Source organism: Heloderma suspectum, chromosome 9 (assembly GCF_057233095.1).
Source record: "Heloderma suspectum isolate Gila_16-S chromosome 9, 16-S_ref, whole genome shotgun sequence".
Taxonomy (NCBI): Eukaryota; Metazoa; Chordata; class Lepidosauria; order Squamata; family Helodermatidae; genus Heloderma; species Heloderma suspectum.
The window spans coordinates 16,389,511-16,412,544 of NC_139466.1; the positions used below are offsets into that span (position 1 = coordinate 16,389,511).

The 23,034-nt window shown below is 43.5% G+C and overlaps 1 protein-coding gene across 2 annotated transcripts; it reads left to right on the forward strand.

Moving 5' to 3' along the window:
• The first annotated feature begins 39 nt into the window (after positions 1–39).
• On the forward strand, positions 40–22,826 carry XIAP (X-linked inhibitor of apoptosis). 2 transcript variants are annotated; one of them, XM_084813804.1, is made up of 7 exons: positions 40–285; positions 5,298–6,213; positions 8,656–8,755; positions 10,179–10,257; positions 12,537–12,570; positions 15,445–15,633; positions 17,696–22,826. In XM_084813804.1, the coding sequence occupies exons 2-7, from the start codon at positions 5,331–5,333 to the stop codon at positions 17,887–17,889; spliced, it is 1,479 nt and encodes a 492-aa protein (XP_084669930.1). In that variant the 5' UTR covers positions 40–285; positions 5,298–5,330; the 3' UTR covers positions 17,890–22,826. The 2 variants fall into 2 exon arrangements, with proteins under 2 accessions (XP_084669930.1, XP_084669932.1); XM_084813806.1 differs by having other exon boundaries at positions 40–186; positions 17,696–19,766.
• The last annotated feature ends 208 nt before the right edge of the window (positions 22,827–23,034 follow it).

The window sequence follows — 23,034 nt, forward strand, 5'->3', positions numbered from 1 at the left end:
GGGCCCGCGGCTGCTTCCGAAGGCCGCTGGGAGGCGCTTAGGCCCGCCGCCGACAAGGCGGAGGAGAGGGCCGCCATTTTCTCGTCCCCCTCAGCCCTGCCTGGCCAGTCGGAGCAGGAGTTACAGCGGCTGGCGGAGGGGGAAGCGGAGGAGCCGCTTGGCCTTGGGAAGTAGCCTGAGGGCGCGGTGAGTGGAAGCGTGTGCGTGTCTCCGGCCCGGCCCGGCCCGGCCCGGCGGAGCGGCCGCCCGAGCTGGCGGTGGGAGGCTAGGCAAGCAAACACGCAGGTAGGATAAGGGGTCGACTCCCCCGTTTCCCCCTTCCTCCCTCCCTCTCTCTCTCTCCCCCCCCCAATTGAGTGGGGCTGAGTGCTGCAGATCTAGGAGGGGCAAAGGCGGGGGCCTGAGTGGTGAAACCCGCCCTTCTCCCCACCTCCGCCCTTCGTAGAGCTGCTGTAGGGGAAAGGGAAGGATACGGGCCCCCCCCAACACCCCACATAACCTTTAGTAACACTGGGGGTTGGGTGTGTGTGTGTGTGTGTGTGTGTTGGCGTTTCTCTTGCGCCCCCTGCCTCGGTGCTTCCTTTATTGCAAAAAAATAATAATAATAAAAAATCAAAATATATGGGGGGTGGTAGATGAAGCAGCAGTTTCATTTTCATATAAACACCCATAGACAGCCACCCCAACCCCGCAATCCTATAGGACGTAGGTGCCTGAAGACGAAAGGGGGTGTTGCCTTATATATACCCCCCCCCTCCCTTAGTAGGTCCTTTCTTGCAAGAGGAGTGGGGTAGGTGGGGCATCTCAGTTTTACTCCACCATCGCTTCTCTTCGTTCCCATCACCGTAATGAGGATTACGGGCAGCGTTCTCTGTGTCTGCAGTGCTTTCTTTAGCCTTTGCTTCATATGTCCTTCATGTGGTTTTTTTTTGGTTTGTTTTTAGCACGTGCAATAGAGGTACAGGGTAAAAACGACACTTCGCTGGTTGTGAAAAGGTGTGTGTCGCACACGTATCCGAGCGTGGCCTGCAAGCACGAGCGGTTGGCCGTGGCTGCCAGGCACGTGTAATGCGCACGCTGACAAACATACGTTTCCTTGCTTCCTGGTGTGTGAATTGGCGCTAATCCTCTTCCTGTAATACAGTAGAAATATATATTTGATGAGCAGCTGGGGATGATATTATTTGTGCTGAAAAAGAAGCACCTGTTTGAAAGATGCATTCTTAATCACTCAAATCTGTCAAAGCGGCTGCTGTTGGTGGGGAAAGCGTCTTTACCCCTTTTCTTAGGTAATGTTAGACAGGTATATTTTTATATGAGTGTATTTGACTATATTTAAGGGAGTATCTCAAAATCAAACAAATGCTTTATCATTAGCCTATGTGTGCAGCAGTGCAATTTAGTTAGAACTCTCCTTTCCCCCATATTTCAGACCACTGCTTCCACTACTTGGCTGAAAAATGGGGAAATTATTCTAAGAAATTTGCATCAGAATATGTATTTTTCTGAAGATAACTGATTTATGCTCCAATTAAACGCAGTCATCAAAATAAAGGCTGACCAAACATTACTCGTCAGTTTACCTGGGTCTACATAAGAAAAGCCCTGCTGGATCTGACCAAAGGCCTGTGTAGTCCTCTCTAATCAGAGGTGCCATTGGGAAGCCCACAAGCAGGACATGAGGGCAAAAAGCCCCCAAAGTTTTAATATTTCCTCATAGGGGAGTTGCTCTGTCTTCCTTCCCTCCCTCCTGTTGCGTTTGCTTGATGTATTTTTTGTTCATGATTTTTAAATTACTTTAAATTACTTGTCACCCAATTAAATAAACTTTAGTTGATTAATTGCAGAAATATGCAGAAATAATGGGTCTCTGGCTACCCTAGAGTATCAAGAGTTGAAGGCTTAATGGTCTCCGAGATAAAAAGAGAGCACAAAGAAGGGGAAAGGAACACAACGAAATCTCAAAATCTGGATTTCCAGTGTGGCCAGTTCTCCCCATTTGGGCTCTGAAAGCTTGTACTAGCAGACCTTCCAGGTCTTGCAGACTTTCCCAGCTGAGGGTTGAGACAGCCTGCTGAGATTTTGCACTGAGGCCTAAGAGACTTGACTTTTGTACAGCCTGTGCAGCTGATGTACAACATCAATGTCAATTACACGGAAGTGCCAATAGGGCAACTGAAAGGAGAATTGTATTCAGCATTTGATTTGTGGGGCTGAAGGCATTTGCTGTAACCCCTTCGCTGGTTTGGTGTCAGAAATCTTAGGTTGAAAGTGAGGGCACCATCTCTAGTGCACTCTGCTTGCCTGGATGGCATCTGACTCCCAACACCAAAGAACTCTTCTTCTAATGTGCTCGAGGATTTTGGCAGGGAGGGATCCCCTCTCCATCATCCACCAAAGTTGGGATGCCATTACTGAAGCCAAGCCACTGGAGCATGATGGCGAGGTCTAGGAGCATGATGCCCCGTGATTCTTCAAGATATCTTTGTTAAACAAGTAGAATGTCTAATGTGAATTGTGGGGGGAGAGTGAACAGAAACTCACTGTGCATAATCTATTCCAAATGTGGAAATGGCTTGCTGAATTGGTAACCTCCATTTCTGGAGATTAGTCGCCATCAGTATATGGTTTATGAAGGTATGGTCACAGGCTGGGAAGCCATACCTGTCTGCACAATCCAGCCTCATCTCTTTGTCATCCAAAAAAATGACAAAGGGCGGAAAATGGTAGCCTAGGTGGACTTAGGTCTGAACCAACATGGCACTTCTGTGTTTTTAAGCAAGAGTGCAGTCTCAGGAACAAAACAGACATTACTTTAAATCTAGCACAAGTATCTAGGACAAAATCTTTCTCCACCCACCCACTCCTTTTTACTCTCAAGTAGGGGAAGGGGGCTCGATCTGGATCTTAAAGTCCCCCAACCCCCCACATGAGGGTTCTGAACCAGATCGGGGCCCTGTGCCTATTCGAGAGTAAAAAAGAGAAAAAGGCATTGTTGCTAGGTACAGATTTAAAGTAATGTCTGCTTTGGCCCTCAGGATAACTTAACACAGGTTAGATACACTTTAAGTTTTAAGAGATCCTTGGTGGGCATTTTTGTATTGTAAAATTAAAGAACGTTGGAGGACCATAGGGATTCTATTCTTTTCATGAAAAGTCTTTCAAATATTGCATTTGTGTACAATCCACAAACTGCTCATTTCAGAGTAAAAGTGTTTGTAAATTATAGTCTTGGCTGGCAGCTGATGGTATTTGCCCTTTCTGTAGCATCGTAGGCATTTCATTTCAGCAAATTAAAAGCTTGTTCATATTACAAATCAGATATCTAAATAGTACTCAAATCTTAAAAGTCCACTAGGGAGAGCAGCTGATGGGCCTTGCAAGAGAGAGCCAATCATTTGCTGCACCCAACAAGCCAAATCTAACATTCTATTGTTTATAATTTTGTGAATAGTGTATTCTACACTATCTTTCAACATAGCAGTATAATGAGCTGCAAAAATGTTAAGTGCTATATGCATAAAGGCTGGATCTATTAACTGTTAAATAACATGAAGAGAAACAGAGTAATGAGTTTAGAAATCTACGGTTGCCAAATGTATTTTGTGGCATACTATGTACACAAATTTGTATGGATTTGTTTTATCACAAATTTTGTAGACTGGTTGGCTGCTATATCATACCTAATTTATTAGTAAAATTGAATGTCCTTTACTGTTTGTGTAATAATAATCCTTTAGTTTTCATGTTAGTTTTTGAGATCTAAAAATAAGAGAATGAATATCTTTTAAAGCTATCATTTACAACCTTGAGCACCATTTTTTGTAGAAAGGCAGAATATAAACAAAAGAAATAAATCACTTCCCAGAGTCGCATAAATCATATTGGTTGTGTATTTTATTTTTCATTTTTAGACTCTCTCTGTATGTGCGTATATAAATTTATTTTTGTTAATATAGGGATCCTCACATTTTGAATGGCCTTGGTAGCCAGAATTGATGTTTACCACTGATTCTTCACTCTCAGCTTTGGAAGAGGCAGGTTCCCAGTGTGACCCCATCCTTCCTCTGGACCTAGAGAAGTGTGGCAGTTCCACCCAACCTCAAGCTGAGCTTTTGCCAGATTAAAAGAGGCGTTTTTTTCAACCATGGTGATTTATTAACCATGGACTAGCCACGCTCGCTAACCACTTGCTGCAACATGGTTAGCATGACATCTGAACAGGCCCATTAATTCTCTTCAGTGTTTTCCCCACAGCTCTTTGGAAGGAGGATTTAATGGCATTCCATATGCAAATCGTGTATGTCCATGTGCTAGTGAAGAGTTAGAAACTGTACTACAGTTGTTTACTATTGGGTCATTTTTATAGAGATGAAAGAACCAAACATATTTCTCCTTTGATTGCTCCCTTCCCAGGAAGGTCTTTATAGTGATATACGGCCTACCTAGTCATGGATAAGAATGCAGTCTTAAGTAACTGAATCTGTTGCAAAATTCCAGGTATTAAGATTTGTAAGCAGCTTTTACAGAATTGTTAATGGGTACTGGATGGCTTTGAATTCGTTTAATTTTTTTGGCAATGGAAACCTACTTCATTCTGTTAGTTGGCCTTTCTGTATTTTTGTGTTTCCTTTTCCTCCATTGTATGGAGTCAAATATCTGTTTCTTGGAATTTGAAACTTTGTGGACTCTTAATAATCTTGAATTGAACAGAACGTCTTCTTTGCTAATACAATTGCATACAAAATACTTATTGGGATAAAGATAAGAAATATGAATATGTTTTAAATGATTATCCAGCTAAACTGGATGTTTCTCCCAGTAGTGTCTATCTGTACAACAATATTTTAATATTTCCTTCAACCCCCTTCCGATCTGAGAATGTACATGTATTTAAATTGTTCAGTTATGAGCCAATACTGGTTCAGTCATTTCTGAGTAGGAGGTCGACGCTTGGATTTCCAGCTCTGTAGTAATAAGTCTAACCGCCATTAATAAACAGAGTGGCTAAATTTGAGCTGTGAATCAGGAAGTCCCTGGTTTGAATATCACCATTGCCATGAACTCATTAGGTGATTTTAGGAAACCACTCTCTCTCAGCTTCCCCTCACCCCACCTTAATCTGCAATATGGTGGATAAATAATACTTACCTATTTCACAGGGTTATTGTAAGGATTACAACTAGATAATGCATGTGAAGCACTCTGAACACTTGAAAGCATCATACAAATGTTAGGTATGGAGGTGTTTGGTTTTAATGCCTTTAGAGTCTAAACATATATGTGTTCTTATTTAGGAAATTTGTGGGCATCCTGTTCAAGAAGGAGGGATGACATGTAACGGACCAGATAACACTGGAGCTTGTGCCACTCCAGAAGATGATCCTGACCAAGAGCTGGCTGACGAGTGTTCCAGACAACAAACATTTACCAATTTTCCAAACTACTATCCTGTATGCCCCACAACTCTAGCCCAAGCTGGTTTCTTCTACACTGGAGAGGGAGACAAAGTGAAGTGCTTCAGGTGTCACAGAACCGTAGAAGGGTGGCGACAGGGGGACTCGGCAGCTGAAAGACACAAAACCATTTCTCCAAACTGCAAGTTTATTAATGACATGTACTTTGGGAAGAACGACACACATCCTGTTCTCCCGAATTGTCAGCATAGAACAGAAAACTGCTTTGTAGCTAATGCTATCCAGCCCCCTCTAGATCCATCTTCTGACCTCTATGCAGATTATCTATTAAGGACTGGGCAAGTTGTGGATCTTTCTGGTTCCCCGTACCCCAGAAATCCTGCTATGTGCAATGAAGAAGCCAGGCTGAGATCTTTTCACAACTGGCCGTCTTATGCTCATCTCACTCCAAAGGAGCTGGCCAGAGCTGGACTCTATTACACTGGCATTGGTGATGAAGTTGAGTGCTTTTGTTGTGGAGGCAAACTGAAAAACTGGGAACCTCATGATAAGGCTTGGTCAGAACATAGACGCCATTTCCCGAGGTGTTTCTTTGTCCTTGGTTGCGATGTTGGAAATGTCGCAAATGTTCCAAATCAGTCTGGTGATGCTGAGCTGGATAGAAGTGAGATACGTAATGACAACATCCCCCAAAATCCTTCTATGGCAGATTATGAAGCCCGAGTCAAGACATTTGTGATGTGGATGTATGTGGTTAGCAAGGAGCAGCTTGCCCGTGCAGGCTTTTATAGCATAGGTAAGCTGAATGCAGAACTTTCTTGTTTATCTTGCTGTCAGTCATGGATAAACTGTATAATATAGTTACAGTAAGTAGTGTGGTTTCAACCAGCTCCTTAGCAAATGGTGAGTTAAAAGCAGTACCATTTTTTTCTTTTGTCAGTATACAAGAACATGTATATTTAACTAAATCTTACTAATTTTTGCAAAATTGGCAGAGATAAGTCAGTTCTCAGTGACGCATACGTCATTTGTAATACAGGGTCGCTTCTGTACCAGTCAAATATAAATATTTCTATGCTAATACAAATTGGAAAATACAAGTTCAGCCTTGTGGAAAGGAGGAAAGTGTTGACTGGCTTGTTTAGAAAATGTAATGGTCCACATCCACACAAGATGCAATTAAATACCCATGACTTTGCCATTAATTTCATTATATTTTTATCCCACTCTTCCTCCAGGAAATTCAAGATGGGATACACGAATCACTACATCACACTAGATCTTAGTATCTTCTGTTCTAGGGGTATTAGATTCCAGCCAGTCTAGTCACTCTAATCCCCTTCCCCCAGGAATAGCATTTAAACCTCACCTCCATGCTCTAGTTGCCCTGCATTTTTGGCTAGAGAGGTGATTTTGCTTGGGGAAGCGAAGGGCTCGGAACGCACATAAGAAGGTACATAATGCAGCTTCCGTGGTCTCCTCCTCTCACTGCCCCCAGGACCGCCCCCTTTCCCCATCTACACGCTGTTTCCGACCACAAAGACATAGTCAGCACGCAGGTAACTCCTCTGGCTATGAGGGGGAGGGGGCTGGGAGTGCAGTTTCTGGGCTCCAAGGTCGGATCCCTGGTTCTGACCTCGGATCCCAGAAACAACCTATGGCCCTCTAGACAGTGTCCAGTGGCCATAGGATTGCTCCCTCCATGATGTTTATGGCACAGCTAGAACTGATGACATCTGATTTATCCCAAAACATATTCCAAGCTTCTGTATGTTTTAACAACTCATTTGGTTAAGCGTAAGTTCCACGAGGGGTGTCATCATTGAGTGGATTTCTCTTAATGTGGAATAAACTGATCCTTGCTTCCAGTGAGTGCAATACATTTACCATGTAAGCAGTTTTTTGATGCAGTTTCTGATTGTAGTTCAGCGATGCTTAATATCTTTCTCTGTCTGATTGGAGAAAGAATAGTCTTGGTCTGCGACTATTCTTCCCTGCCTCTTCAGTTGAGCTAACAGCTGACATTGGATGCTTGCATATTTGTTCATGAATTGCTTGCATTTTGCTATACAAGCTTCTTTATGCACATTTCTTTTAAAATGTTTAAATTGTTTTAACATCATGCTTTATTCTTTTATTTCTGCTGTTCACTGCTCCAAAATCTTTTGATGTGGAGCGGTATATAAATATTGTGAATAAAATAAGTAAGTAAATAAATCACTTGTTGAACTGTATAGCCTACTGTTCAATATGGTGGTTCTCAAGGTTGAGAAAACCTTGAAACCACAAGGTGTCCCCAAATGCAGACCAAATATATTAATTTTGCTTTTACACAAGTATGAAAACTCTCCCCTTGCCACCAGTATCTTGGTAACTTAAACTGGCTTATCACATATTCTATATATACACACAACAGGATATACTCTAAGGCTGTGGTATTCACCTTGGAAGCTTATCGGGGTTCCTCAGTGAAAAGCGCAGTAATGGCAGATAAGCTTCCTGTGAAATACAGCTTGTCCACTTCAGTCACCCACTGCAACCTGAAGCCGCAAGGGAATGTTGCATGTGTTCTAGGCCATGTATTCAGTTCATCTGAAGCAGTGGTGAGGCCCGATAAGTCTGGTCAGCAGTGACCCATGTAAACTGTGCTCTGTAGATGCTCCCCAGAATCCTCTGCAGTGCAAGTGGGTTTTTGCCAAACAAATAGATGTGGAAAAGGTTCCTTGAAGGTAGAGTGCTCAAAAGCAGCAGGTTTAATTAGGGCAAAACTACCCCCAATTCTGGAAGGTTTTCCCCAAGGCTGCTTGCCTGGCACCTAGCCTTGGGCTGAAAGCTTATCAAGCTAAGACCTTTTTGACTTGCTCAGGCATTGACTTGATCTTAGCTGCTATTTGCATCTTAGTACAGTTCTGATGCTTGTTGTTTTTTATTCAGACTTATTTAGTATTGATTTTTAGTTGTTCACTGTAGTCTTTACTCATATTTTGTAAGCCACTTTGAGAACTTTGTTTTAAAAGTGGGTTAGGAATAATTTAAATCATTAGGTTATTCTGGGCACTTATTGAATAAGTGAAATGTGTCTCCTTTGTCCCATTATAGGTGTGCAATGGATTTCTTGCAGTACAAAACTAGAAAAATCTATCTGAACTGGAGTTTTGTCAGCTGTGCAAAAATACTTGCAGGCTCAGATTTTACTTTTCAAGTTCATGTCCAAGCCCTTATCCTTGTTTCTTCGTAGGTAATGGTGACAGTGTTACTTGCTTTCACTGTGGAGGTGGACTACGAGAATGGAAGGCTGATGAAGATCCATGGGAACAGCATGCAAAATGGTTTCCTGGGTAAAGCACTTAAGTTTTGTCCATGTAGATCTAAAAATACTTCAAAAGAATAAATATTTGAAGGATTTTTACCCTGTTCTTCAGCCAAAACTGAGCCTCCCAGAGAGGCTTACAAAGATCAATAATAAGGCAGTTCCATGCGATCTAAAAGACTCGACACAAAAGGAAAAGCAATTGGGAAGGAGGAAAAAAAGCAAACCCTGGCACTAGTTCTTAATTACAAATTCTTACAATGAGCTGGACTGAAAACAGTTCAAGGAGTGGAAGAGCTAAAAGTTGCTGGTCTCTCAGCAGAGCCAATGGAGTGGGTGCTCGTCACTTCCTCCGTCTGCTACAGCCTGATATAATGGCTGCTGTCAGGTGAGAGTTGATGGAGGGAGGAGCGTAATGGAGGTGGCTTCTCAGCAGAGCTGACTGCACCCTGACTCCCTGCACTCCCTCTAAATCCATCAAGGTATAGATACATGTGCCGGGGTGCGCGCACACCCACACCTCACATTCTTATGTTCGTAGGGACTCTTCACATGACTGTATCTCATTTTCAGAAGTATCTATTTGAACAAGTAAGCCATTTTGGTAGAAACATTTGCCAGACAGTCCGCAGGTTTTTAGAATCTAAGCCAAATGACCTCTGTGATCCATTCTGTCAAGCCCTTTATATTCTCCTTGACCTGTTTGTGGGGAGGCGCGTTCTTGACAGCAGTCTTTGTTTCCGTTCACCCTGTGTGGAGAGGTGAACTGAAACAAAGGGAGCCCATGAGGTTTCTCAGCCTAAGGCAAGTGGTGGTGATTGTGTCCCTCTCGCCACAGGGTGAATTGCAACAGAGATCAGTATCTCACTGCCTACGGTGGGGAAACAGCAGCTATGAGTGACCCTGTTGGGAGAAGCTGTAGATCAATGGTAGAGCACCTGCTCTGCATGCTGAAGACCCCATGTTCAATCCCCAGCATCTCCAGGTTGTGCTGGAAAAACTGCTGCCTGAAACCCTGGGGAGCCACCGCCAGTCAGTATTGACAGTACTGAGCTAGATTGATCATTGGTCCAACTCAGTGTAAGACCATGTCCTATGTTCCTGTGCAAGCCTTTTCCCCTTTCCTGTGCAAGCCTTTTCCCTTTTGAGAAGTGGGGACGGGAGAAGAGAGCTGTACATTTTGTCCGGTGCAAACACAAGGAATTTGTGTGTGTTTCTGTTCGTTTTCAGATTGGTGACCATGCTGCTTCTGTCAATGTTTTAAGCCGTCTTTTGGATTTTTAACTCTTAGGAGGGCTGATTATTGTTTATTTTTGAAGATGTGTGTTTGTTTTCATTTCCAAAATATATTAAGAACCTTATTTCATAAGCTCTATACTTCCAAATGCATATTCTTCCGGTCTGAGATGATTTCAACATTAATTTATTTCATTCAAATATATTATGCCTAGGTGCAAATACCTGATAGAAGAAAAAGGGCAAGACTTTGTGAACAGCATTCATTTAACTAATTCTCTGCAGGATTCTACAGTAAGTGTCTCTCCCCTACCCCCACCCCCACTTCCCCTGTCCCAGGCAACCATATATTTTGGATACCTCCACAGGGAATCTGTTTTCAGATAAATGCAGTTTTAAACTATGAAATTCATTGAGCCAATTAAATCATAGAGGGCTTTGGTTACTTTCCTCCAGTCTTTCTCCAGCTGCCTGTGCGTGAACAGGTGGTGCTTCCATATGTGGCTGAAAAGGTTAATTTCTGCAGTAGAAGATGCTGTGTTTAAGTTACTTGATGTTTGTTTTCTTGTTGGTGATGGGGAAAGCATGAAAAGCAAATGAGCATATGAGATTCCATTTGCAAATCATTGTCCAGAATGGATGCTGTTGTTACCAGTGGAGTAGACTGATATTTAAGAGACTTGCTAATGTGAAGGAATTGACTTGTACAAACTGCAGTGTCTATATATAAATGCCCAATATTTTTAGGTGTTGTACAAAAAATAAAAATAGCATAGGTCCTGTGCACAAGGCTTACAGTCTATGGATTATTTTATTTTATTTTTATTTTATTAAGTTTATATCCAAAATGGCACTCAAGGCAGCTAACAATAATAAAAATTCAGATTAAAACAGAGTCTTAATTAAAAGCATAATATAAAAACAGATCAATTAAAAACACAACAATAAAAGAAATAGCCAACCACTGAAAATCCTGTTCATCACAAACCACCTGACATGCCAAAGGCCTGTCTGAATAGAAACATATTTGCCTGCTGGCAGAAGGACAACAGAGGGAACCATCCTGGCCTCTCTTGGCAGGGAGTTCCAGAGCTGGGGAGCAGCCACTGAGAGGACCCTCTCTTGTGTACCTACAAAACATGCCTCTGATGCCAGTAGAACTGAGAGAAAGGCCTCCTCCAAAGACCTCAAAGCCCAGGCAGGCTTATATGGGAGAATGAGGTATTTCAAATAGCTTGGTGTCAAATTGTATAGGGCATTATATTAGGGCTGTGCAGCCCCCCCCCATCCAACACGGAAGCCGCTTCATGGCTTTGGAGGCAGGCCCGATTTGGCTTGCTGATTCAGGGCCTCCTGACCCCGAACCTGAAGTGGGATTTGGCTATCCAAATGCTGTTTTGGGGGCCCTCTACACCCCTGCACAAACCCCCAGCTCCTTACTAGGGGCATTTAAAAATGGTGACTCCCACCAAAAAGAGCTGAAATGCATCCAGGGCTCAGGAGCTGGCGGTAGTGACGATGGCGGTAGGCAGTGGTGATAATGGCTACCGCTGCAATCACCACCACCATCACCACCCACCACCGCCAGCTCCTGAGCCCTGGATGCATGCCGGCTCCTGTTGCAGGGCATTGCCATTTTAAAAATGGCAACTCCCGCCAAAAAGAGCTGATGCGCGCCCAGGACTCGGGAGCTTATGGCGACGGTGACGGTGACAGCGGCAACTCCTGTGAGTCAGCTCAGGTAAGGAGCTGGAGGCACCGATGTGGCTGGGTTGAGGTGCTGAAGCTCCAAAGCACACCGAGTGCTTCAGAGAGCCCCCGACCTGCCTCGGGTCGCTTCATGCCCCCTCTACACCTCAGAAGGGGCCTGAAATGGCCCACTTTGACTCAGGGTTTAGGCCTTGGGCCAAAGCAGTGCACAGCCCTACTTCATAGGTCATAACCAGTACTTTGAATTGGGCCTGGAAACAGATCAGTAGCCAGTGAAGCTGTTGTAACAAGGAAGTCACATGCACCTGTAACTGGCCCCGGTCAACAGTCTGGCTGCAGTATTCTCAACCTGCTGATATTTCCAAACACTTTTCAAAGGTAGCACCATATAGACCACATTACAGTAGTAGGATTACATTTTATAGGTCAATCGTTCATTTGCCTGGCTGGATCGAGCTACCATTTAGCTCTTCCCCCCTACCAGCACAGTGGCCTGTAGTGGCTATTCCGACTGGTCATTATGTGACTTCATTATGTAACATTGTGATGCAGTTGATACTTCAGTTGGCTTATTTTCATCTTTCCCCTTGCTTTTTTTTTTTTCATTTTCATATCATGTCTCTTAGATTGCAAGCCATTGTTTTAAATGGTTAAATCTTGAGAGCTTTGACAATAAGGTAGTGTATACATGTAGTAAACAAAGAAATTGCTATAGAACCTGCCTATCGTAGCACTGTATCAGCTCTTGCAGAAGTGTTTATGGAATAACGCCAGCATCTAATTTCCTTTCTGTTTCACAGTTCCTTGTATTCAGTCCACTGTATTAATTATAACAAGAATGTAATCTCAAATTTTCTTTTTAGATAGAGGAGGCTGAGAAGACATCACCTATTGAAGGTAACTATACCATTGTTTTAAGACGTAGCAAGCTGATTTAAGACCTAGCAGGCCTATTAGAGATCAAATCAAAGATTATTGCAGTCATAGACCAGCATAAACCTAACTAAAACCAAAATTTAAAACATAAAATCAAAATTTTTCTAATGGTATTCTCATTGCATTTACAAGCAGTTTTGCAAAAAACTTAATTTTATATCAGTTTACAGAAAGAAAACATTCAGTTAGTTCATTCAAAGACTGTAAATCTGTGAACAATTTCAATCTGATTGCTGCATAAAATGGACATTATAGTAAGACTTGTGACTCAACCTCTTCAGTCCCACCAGAACATATACATACAGCAAAATGAATACCCTGAAATATTCCTTAAAGAGGATAAAACACTGAATCTAGCTAGTGTTAGAGCATGTCTGTATTTAGGAAGATTTATGTTTTGCCGCTTTAATCCCATCATTGGGAATCGCATCCACAAATAATGGGGAATAGGTTTCATTTGCTAGAGATTGCATATTTTGGAGGTCAGAGGGAGCAATCCTATGGCCACTAGTCAGTGGCTAGATGGCCATAGGATATGTGGTTTTCCAGGAACTGACCTCGGAGCCTGTGCTCCGAGGTTAGTTCCCAGAGAATCAACCTTCCCCCGCTTCTGCGCTGCCTTGCGCTCGGAAGAGGAACGCGGAGCGGCCAAAACGGGGCATTCCGGGCGGGGGGGGGGTCCAGGGGGCGGGGAAGGCGGAAATGCTGGTACAACACATCCTATGTGTCATCTGGCAGTCTCCTCCCCCGCTCCGCTGTCCTGCGGCTAGACAGCTGAAATTGGCTGTCTAGCCGCAAATGCAGGGCAGGAGAAGTGCAGAGGGAACGTGCTTCTCCTGTCCTGCATTGGATAGGTGGTTGCCTCCAAGTTTGGAGGCAGCCGCCTGTCCCTATAGGATTGTTCCCTAAATCTCTGATTTTTAGACATTACAGTTTAGTCTGATTAGGCCCCATCATTATGAAAATCAACAGATCTTTAGTAAACTAAGAACACAAGCCGAAGGGATTGATGCTCTATCCTATCCTTCATCTATCCTATGTTCTGCCAGCCAGAGCCCGGCAGAGGCTTTAACAGCCTCCCATTCCTCCATTTTGTTTTTTTAGACTTAGATGAGCCTTGGAGCCCATCTAGCTCGCTCGCTCACCTGGGGGCAGGAGACGGAGAGGTTTGTGGAGGCAGCGTTCCCACCTCCTCTCCATTCCCTCCCCACTGGCTTGCCCCCATTTAATGCTTCCCAAACTCTTCCGAGGACGCTGTTGTGCCCTCTGAAGAGAAGCTGCTGCTGTGCTTTCTGCAGTGGCTGGACGGTGGGGTGTGTGTGTGTGTGTGTGTGTAATCCCCAAATGGATTTCCCCTCCTGAGGTTGCAGCTGTGTCTATGGCCTTAAGAGGAGAAATCTGCCATATCCTACATGCCCTGGAATGCTCTCCCAGTGACCCATTGCTCTCCCACTGCCAACCTCCCTTTTTAAATGTGCTCTTTCTGAGTTTGGAGAATCAGGGCAGGAACATCCAGCAGGCCACAGCATATGGCTGATGGTCTGCTTGTCTTGCTGGTTCACAACTTGTACAGTTCTGGTTTAACATAGAGTTATATTTGTTGAATGCTGCGTTAGTACCATATCAGATTATTTGTCAATCTAGCCCAGTATTGTCTACTCTGACTAGCAGTGGCTCTCCAGGCTTTCAGGCACAGGCATTTCGCATCACCAGCTACTTGATGTTTTTAACTGGAGATGGCAGGGATTGAACCAGGGACCTTCTGCATGCAAAGTCTGGGCCTTACCACTGAGCTGTGGTCCTTCAGGCAAGACTTTGTCATCATGGTTTTGATCTTATATGGCTCTGAGCAAGGATAAGTTACTGCAAGGAATGTTTGCTTCTACTTGAAAATAAATGGATATGGAGGGGACAAATGGCAAATCTTTTAAAATATACTTGCTTCCATTTTCTTCCTGTTTGTTTTTGATGGTAGAATGATTAACTGGACATCTATCTATCTTCAAAACACCAGTTAAATATGTTTAAATTACTTAGGGCACAATCCTATGTCTCAGAGGCTTATGAGCATCCAGTGCAGAGCAGGAGGAGCGGTGGAGACTGGGGTGTCTCGTAGGTGGAGGGAAGGAGGTTGGTGAGGCCTCGAGACAGCTCAGATCCTGGCCTCTGCAGAACCCTCCCCACCCACCAGAACGCCTCCTGTACCCCGTCTCTGAGGTTGGGTTCCTCACCTTGGAGAGGCAGCTGACGTGGTCATGTCTGCACTGGCTGGGAGGGGAAGTGGGGGCAGAATGCGGATTCCCAGATCTCGGATCCAGGAATCTAAAGTATCCTATGCCCCCCCCCCCCCCAGCATTGTCTAGGGGCCATAGGATTGCTTCACCCGTATGTGAGGACACACACAGCAAATTTCCTTGGCTTCATTTTATTTATTTATTTATTTAATTTATTACTCTCCCATCTGGCTGGTCACCCAGCCACTCTAGGCAATGTACAACATATAATAAAACAGTTTAAAACAATAACATTCTACAATAAAAACATTTTCTAAAATACCCTAACCCACCCCAAATGCCTGCCTGAACAACCATGTTTTTAATGCACAGCGGAAGCTCATTAAAGAGGGGGCATGACGGAGTTCCTTAGGGAGGGAGTTCCACAGAGTGGGGTCCACCACAGAAAAGGCCGTCTCCCTCGTCCCCACCAGTCTAGCTGTCCTGGCTGATGGGACAAAAAGAAGGCCATCCGAGGCTGATCTTGTTAAGCAGCCTGTCTGGTGTTGCTGGAGGTGCTGCTTAAGGTCTGAAAGATTTATAATTTCATCCCCTACTGCAGATGAGGAACTCTTACAGAGCCCTGTGGTTCAGAATGCAATGCAGATGGGTTTCCGCCTGGATGAAATTAGGAAAGCTATGGAAAGGAAACATCTCCTGTCTTCAGAGAGCTACAGATCTGTCACAGCTCTGGTCACAGATTTAATAAATGCCCAGAAAGAAAATATACTCAATGCATCCTGGGAAAAAGGTGAGAACTGTCAAAGTATGTATGCAATTTGAACAAAAGAATATTACTCTGGCATGTTGATCTAGTATAACTTTTGCCGTGGGGCGAAGTTCTTGCTTATATATGTGAGGTCTTACTCTTTCTGAGTAAGAGAAAGTGGAGCTTTCTGAGTTCAGAGGTCTTAATCCATTGGTTGATGGTTAGGGATGTACGAATCCCTTACCTTGTTCGGGTGGCGGCGTCCGCTGGAGTGGGAGAGGCGCTCCGTCCCTCCCCCCGGAATCCTCGACGGCCGGCTCTGCTCTGCGGCGGCTCTGCAGAGCAGCCGGCCAGGCCAGGGCCATCCGCAGCCGGATTTCCGGCCGTGGACTGGCTGCTGGGTAAAAAAACAAAAAAGAAAAACGGCATATGCAAATGGCAGCGGCTATGGCCACCACCATTTGCGTTCCTTATTTTTCGCCATCTTAGTCTACGTAAATATTTCTGTAGACTAAGACGGCGAAAAATAAGGAATGTAAATGGTGGCGGCAGCCGGTCGGAAGACCATCCACCGAAGCCAGAGCTGCCGCCACCCGGAACATCCGCCCCAGGTAAGTCCCGTCCCGGGGGGGATCTGCGGGGGGGTGGCAGGCCGTTCCGCCATGGATTTCAGTGGGCTGAATGCACTGGCATTCGGCCTCACCGAGATCCGTGGTGGAATTCTCTGACATCCCTATTGATGGTTTTGTCTACTAGGCACTCGCTATCAATGGCAACTGGTCCTAATGGCTCTATCCTACCTCCAATATCGGAGGCAGTGAGCCTATGCACACCAGTTGCTGGGGAACATGGGCAGGAGGGTGCTGTTGCACTCAAGTACTGCTTGTGGGTTTCTTGTCGACAGCTGGTCAGCCACTGTGTGAACAGAATGCTGGACTAGATGGGCCCTTGGTCTGATCCAACAGGGCTCTTCTTATGTTCTATTCTTTGTGTTGGATATCCTTGCTGTAGGACTCAAATATATGTATACACACACGCACGTGCACTTATCTTGATATACCATTAATACTGCTTGTGGTGAGTTGGATGATTCTCTTAACTTTTTGTTAGCATTTAACTAATGTTCTGTTGTTTATTACCATGTTTGTACAGACAGTAGAGCCTCGTGTGGCGCAGAGTGGTAGGCGGCAGTATTGCAACTGAAACTCTCCCACGACCTGAGTTCGATCCCAGCAGAAGCTGGGTCCCAGGTAGCCGGCTCAGGTCAACTCAGCCTTCCATCCTTCCGAGGTCGGCAAAATGAGTACCCAGCTTTCTGGGGGAAAGGTAGTCACGACTGGGGAAGGCAATGGCAAACCACCCCGCTACAGTCTGCCATGAAAACGCCAGCGAAAGCGGCATCCCTCTAGGAGTCAGCAATGACTCGGTGCTTGCACAGGAGGAAGCTTTCCTTTTTTCCTTGTACAGACAGTATTTCCCTGTTTTTCTGTACTTTAAAGCAAATTTCAGTTTTAAAATCCCAACATATTTTGGTTTCCCCGTGGTTTCCTATATCCTGATAGGATAGTAGTACTAGTCTAGGAGGTCTAGGGCTGAGGTTGCAGGAGTCATTGTTTGCTACGTTGTTTTATTTATTTTGTGCGCTTTGTGCCCTACCTTCCAGCTCAGAGAATATTCAAGGTGGCTTCCAACCATAAAGTCAAACAGTAACAGCTAAGATAACATGGTAAAATAACAATACAAAGAACAGCCAATAAACTCTCTCTGTCTCTCTCTGGCTCTCTCTCTCAGACACACACACGCGCGCACTCACACACCCCAGCAAAAATAATACAAAATAATGGTTTATTGAAAGGGCAAATCAAGCCATTTTTAGTTGATGCCTGAAACTCAGTAGAGTTGGTGCCAGGAAAGCCTTCTGGAGCACATGTTCACATAACCAGGGAAAAGCTCTATCCCTGATCACCTCCTACCTAACCCCTGAAGCAAGTTTGGGGTGAATGGTCAGCATAGTTGGTCATCTGCTGAGCACCCTGGCTCCGCTTTTTCTCCTCCTTGCCGTTGCTATTTCATGACATTTATTGGTATTTTTTCCCCTCCTTAGATCTCGGTACCGAAGAGAAGTTAAGACGTTTGCAGGAGGAAAAACTTTGTAAAATCTGTATGGATAAAACCATCTCAGTAGCCCTCATTCCTTGCGGACATCTTGTTGCTTGTATGGACTGTGCCAAAGCAATTGACAAATGCCCTTTGTGTTGCAGAGTTATTGCACAAAGGCAGAAGATATATATGTCCTAATCAAAAGCACCATACTATGCAAGTGGAAAACTTTCCTTCCATTACAGAGGTTGATCACATATGCAGTGTTTAACACAGAAACAGATTGAAAGAAAGTAAGCTTTAATTGAATGCACTGATCGACTGTATGAATCAAGCTGCTAAATTATATGCATTTGACTTTGAGCCCTAATGGGCTGACCCTCAGAGCCGCTCGGCTGACAGGAGTGGTAGAGTCTGACTTCTGAAGCCTGTCCTCTGATTAACATTGAGACTCTGCTGTCTCTGCCTTCGAACAGCTGTTTGCTGCATCAGCACTGTTCCCCATCTTTTCCTCACCCCCCGTTCCCTATTCATAGTATGCCCCAGTTAAGGGCCATAGAGAACTAGTTCTCATTGAGGTGGTAAGCCCATGTCTAGGACTTTACTACTCTAGGTGGGGATTGACATGACCTTTTTGTATGGAAGATGATTCTATTATGTCACCCTTATCTGCAAGGTGAAGTGGTACAGCCCAGACACAGGTCTCTCTCTCCTCCCCGTCCCCCATGAGAATTACACCAGAGTTTCTCTGCAAGTCTGGCCAGAATCCTGCTCATGTGAGTTTGAAGAATGTTTCACATCAAAAAGAGGGAGGTGGTAAACCTACATGGCTTTTGTGCTGCTCAGGTTGGTGTTTCGGCTGCAGCAGCTCAAACTTCTTGTGCTTTGGAATCAGGTTGCCCTTCATCTGTCTGTCTTGTAGAAGTGGAAAGCTTGTGGAATGTCTACCCTTTCCTACATTTTCATAGTGTACGCAGACAGATATTTGTGCCGCCATCATCATCATCATTATTATACCAAATACTCAACTAAAATAAATGAAGCAGCAGAAAGATTGCTCAGAATCCATACATGTGGCTTGTAGCTAACAAATTGCAAAATAAGTGGAAACTGAATGAGTGTATAAAAAGGCTAACGAGCATGGTAGCCCACTGCTTTAATGTAACTGTGGATGTTGGGTTTGAATTTGAAGGCTTGATCACTTGCTGTCCCTCTCTGTCTAGTTTCAGAAGGAGTATATGAGCTAGAGGGATAAGTTAACAAAATGTATGGTGAATGAAACATTATTTAAATGGTGTCCCTGTTACATACTTACCAGAGAACAGCAAAAGATAATGTTTTGTGGATTCCAGAATGATGGATAATGCTGTAGTTTGGAGTACTCTTCAACTTTAGTGGGCATATTCCAGAGGAAGTCATTTGAAGGTAGTAGCTGAAAATTAATCTTTTCAGATTAAAATGTCCCTTTCACCAGCATTTTCAGCTACTAGTGCTAGACGTTGGGGTAGCTGGTTTTTCCCCCTAGCTCACTTGTATTTTATTACTGGCATCATGCTCCTTAACTTCGTGAATAGATTTTTTTTAGATCTGATATGCTATATTTTATTTATTTTAAACACTTTAATCCCATTTTCCAGCCCTAACAATAATTCAGCAATAACATGAGATGCCATAATCTTGCTGTTTACGAAGTCTGTAGATCCACATATACACTACCCGAAGTGGCATCCTAGAGACACTAACATGTACAAGTCTATAGATTATGTTTCCCTTTGGATTAAATAGAAGAACGCTATGGCGGTAAGCCTGCCCCAAGTTGTACTTTCACAACGCCCATTAATATTAATGGGTCTTATGTGTGAATCGCTATAGGACTGCAGACTTGGGACTTGTTTCAGAATGCTGCTGCTGCTACGGCCACAGAAACTGTTCCCTCTGAATTGCTGAAAGGAGCAGCATCGTCTCTGAGCCCCAGAGATGGCTGTGGTTTGACAAGTAGCAAACTAGACAAGTAGCTCAGGTTTTAAATGCATTTGCTGGTTGGTTTTAAAAAATAAATAAAACAAAAACATAAATAGCTTAAAGTGTGCAGTAATCAAATGTACTTTTGTATCACGTGTTGTTTTCCACATAACACTTTTTTTTGCATCACATTTGAAATTTGTTTTGATTTTCCACTTATTCTACAGTTATCTAAAATACATGTATTGGGTGCAATCCACTTAATGCTGCTGTTCATTCTTAGTTTATTTCAGTTATGCTTGTGCACGAGCACAGCCCATCAACATGAATGAAGACACTGCAGCAGCAGTGCTGGGTGGGTTGCACCCTTAGTCTGTAATTTATCCATCCATCTGTCCTATTAGTTACATCTTTGTGGCTTTCATTCTAATCCACTTGTCTTAGCAACATAACAAGAAAACGTTTTTACACTGGAAAGACTTCCATGGCACTTGTTCATAGTAGTCCACTTTTTTCACCTTGCGTTCAGTTTTTTAAAAGAACAAGTCATTAAAATTGACTGTCTTTAAACTATGCATATTTTCTATACACATCAATAATAACACACAAACATAGATTTGGAATCAAGCTGTATAATGACCTTGGCTGTAAATATTGTTGATCCTACAGAATAAATAATAGGGTTCCCCCTTTGGATTAAAGCTTTGAGTTGAGCAAACATATTCCAATGTATTGGCAGAACTTATTTTTTTAGAAGTATTATAATCATGTGAATAACTTAGAACTGTTTTGCAATTCTACTTTGACATTTTTTAATAAAGGGATTTTTCTTATGTATTGAAACTTGTTCCTCAAACTCAGTCCATCAACCTCAACGATCACATTAACAAACCTGAACCCTGTAGTCTCTCTCCCTGCCCAGTGCCCCACCCCTGACACACACACACACACACACTTCCCAGTCTTTATTTGTGTGTAGTAAAGTTGACAACATTAGGGAGGACAAGTAAGATTAAGATAAAGAAATAGGAAGAAATGGGATTGCAGTTTTGCAATATATTATTTTTGACTGCAGTCTTTACCCACTCACCTGAGAGTAAGGCCCATTGAGCTCCATAGGACTTCCTTCTCAGTAGGTATGTATAGGATTGTACTGTCAATGGGATACATGAGACTACATACAATCTATATATCAGCCTTGAGAAGAAAGTAGGCATGTCTCCTAAGAAGTAGAAAAATCCTTTAATCCTGTAAAACATAGTCCTGGTTGTTGAGAGTGGAAGCACATCCAATCCCGCTCCCGCAACAAAATCAGGAGGTGGAGAAGGACCAGGTGCTGGACCCTATCCCCAAAATGGGTCCAGCACCTTGCATAGCACCTTTGGGCTTCAGGCTGGTTGTAACTAAAACCCAGAAAGGAATCTCTGCCCCACTGAAATCAGAGCCACCAGCCTCCCCTGGGAAGGACTACTTTCTTCCCCTCTCAAAGACACGTGGTAGGGATCCAAGTGTCCTTAACTGGAATGTTCTGTAGTTCTGGTTATCCTACTACATAATATAAAGACACATGAATAACCTCTGTCAGACTAATGGTCCATCTATCCTGTAACTGGAAAATCGTTGCCATTTCTGCCAGACATGCTCAAAGCCACTTAATGAAACATGTTTTTCTATTGCTGTTGCCATAAGTGAGGTAGAATTTTTTTTGCAGGATGCCTCCAAAGACACGGGAATCTGATGCCTTACTCCCTGTGCCAACATAGCAGTTTGCAGTAAGGGAGAGGTGCTGGTGCCAAAGACCTGTTCAGGGGCACCACTGATGCAGAAAAGCTGGAAGGAAATACTGCAGCTTACCAGCTGATGCAGGCAGACTGAGCAGTTTGTTAGCTGACACCAGGAGCCAATGAGATTTCACCTTGGCCTATAAATAAAGAGCTCAGGTAGATTCTGACCAATTTTAGCTGCCTGCCTGGACAGACCATACTGCAGCTATTTATCCTTCCCATCTTCCCTACTTGCTCTGTACCATCCTTGTCTCTCTCAACAGACTCCTTCAGAGGTGGGGAACCCACATCCCTCCAGATGCTGCTGGACTACAGCTCCCATCATGCCTGGCCATTTCCATGCTGCCTGGGGCTAGTGGGAGTTGGGTATCCAACAAAAATCTGGAGGGCCACATGTTTCTTGCCCCTGTGAGCTGCTGCCTCCCTTGACTACACCTTCAGTGTGCCAACCGTGACAATTAGCCAGAAAAGTTCATACAAACTAACATTTTTGGTGGGGCCTCCAATGCATGCATATTAAAATGCCCTTGTTATAAATTTTAAAGAACATTTCACATAAACTTGACTCCCCCGCCCCGGACTCCAATGTGTAGACAACATTAATATTTAGATTTTATGTATAGTCGACTACTTCGTAGCTCTGCTGTCATCAGCTCTTGCAGTAGATTCTTATAATCTTCAAAGGTTAGAATTTTGGCTTTCATAGAAGCAGGCCTATTATTTTTCAGGCAGTCATGTGGTCCCAGAATCTCAGTGCTGCAAAAACACTCTTGATGGGTTTAAAGCTTGCATGTGTTATGTAAAGTTTGGTGTCATAGTCACAACCTGCAACTGCGGGGGACAGAAAAAGGACAAATTCCACCTAATGAAGCTCTAATGTAGTATATCATTAACTGAAGGTATTTTATTTCCCTATTCATTGTTATATGTTTTCCAATTGCATTTATGAAATACAAAAATAAACTTTACAATAATAAATCCTTCATACCAAAAGGCATTGTTGATCTCCCCCACCTCCCAGTTTCTTTCTAAACTTCCATACTTACAATATATCATTTGGAAGAGCCTAGGAAAGCATAAAGGGGGGATGTTCTTAAGTCTTGCTTTATTTAGGGCGCAATCCTATGCATGTTTAGACAGAAGAATGTCCTACAACTCCATGCTGGCTGGAGAATGCTGAGAGTTCCAGGACTTTTTCCTGTCTAAACACGCATAGGATTGTGTCCTAAATGCTTGCTTATAGCTCACCGCCTTATTACAACCTTGAAAAACTGATCTCCTCTGCCTTTGCCTTTCCCTTGTGTGTCTTGTCATTTTAATTTGTAAGCCTGATGGCAGGGCATCTTTTTTATTTATTCAACCATCTTTAGGAGATAATTGTCTGAAAAGTGGGGCAAAAATGCAGTAAATAAAGAAAATGATAGTTTATATTTTCTGTGAATCAGTTGGCTACAGATACTTTGCTATTCCAGTTGAAAGTTTTATAGCTTTATTTCTTACAAAGTCATGTGAAAAAGAAAGTACACCCTCTTTGAGTTCTATGGTTTTATGTATCAGGACATAATAAAAATTGTCTGGTCCTTAGCAGGTCTTAAAA

Bases quoted from the DNA above. Each gene is read 5' to 3' on its own strand.
- XIAP (XM_084813804.1), top strand. From the start codon at position 5,331: ATGACATGTAACGGACCAGATAACACTGGAGCTTGTGCCACTCCAGAA. The intron at 8,756-10,178 runs GTAAAGCACTTA...TATTATGCCTAG, and splicing joins CATGCAAAATGGTTTCCTGG to GTGCAAATACCTGATAGAAG. The intron at 15,634-17,695 runs GTGAGAACTGTC...TCCCCTCCTTAG, and splicing joins CAATGCATCCTGGGAAAAAG to ATCTCGGTACCGAAGAGAAG.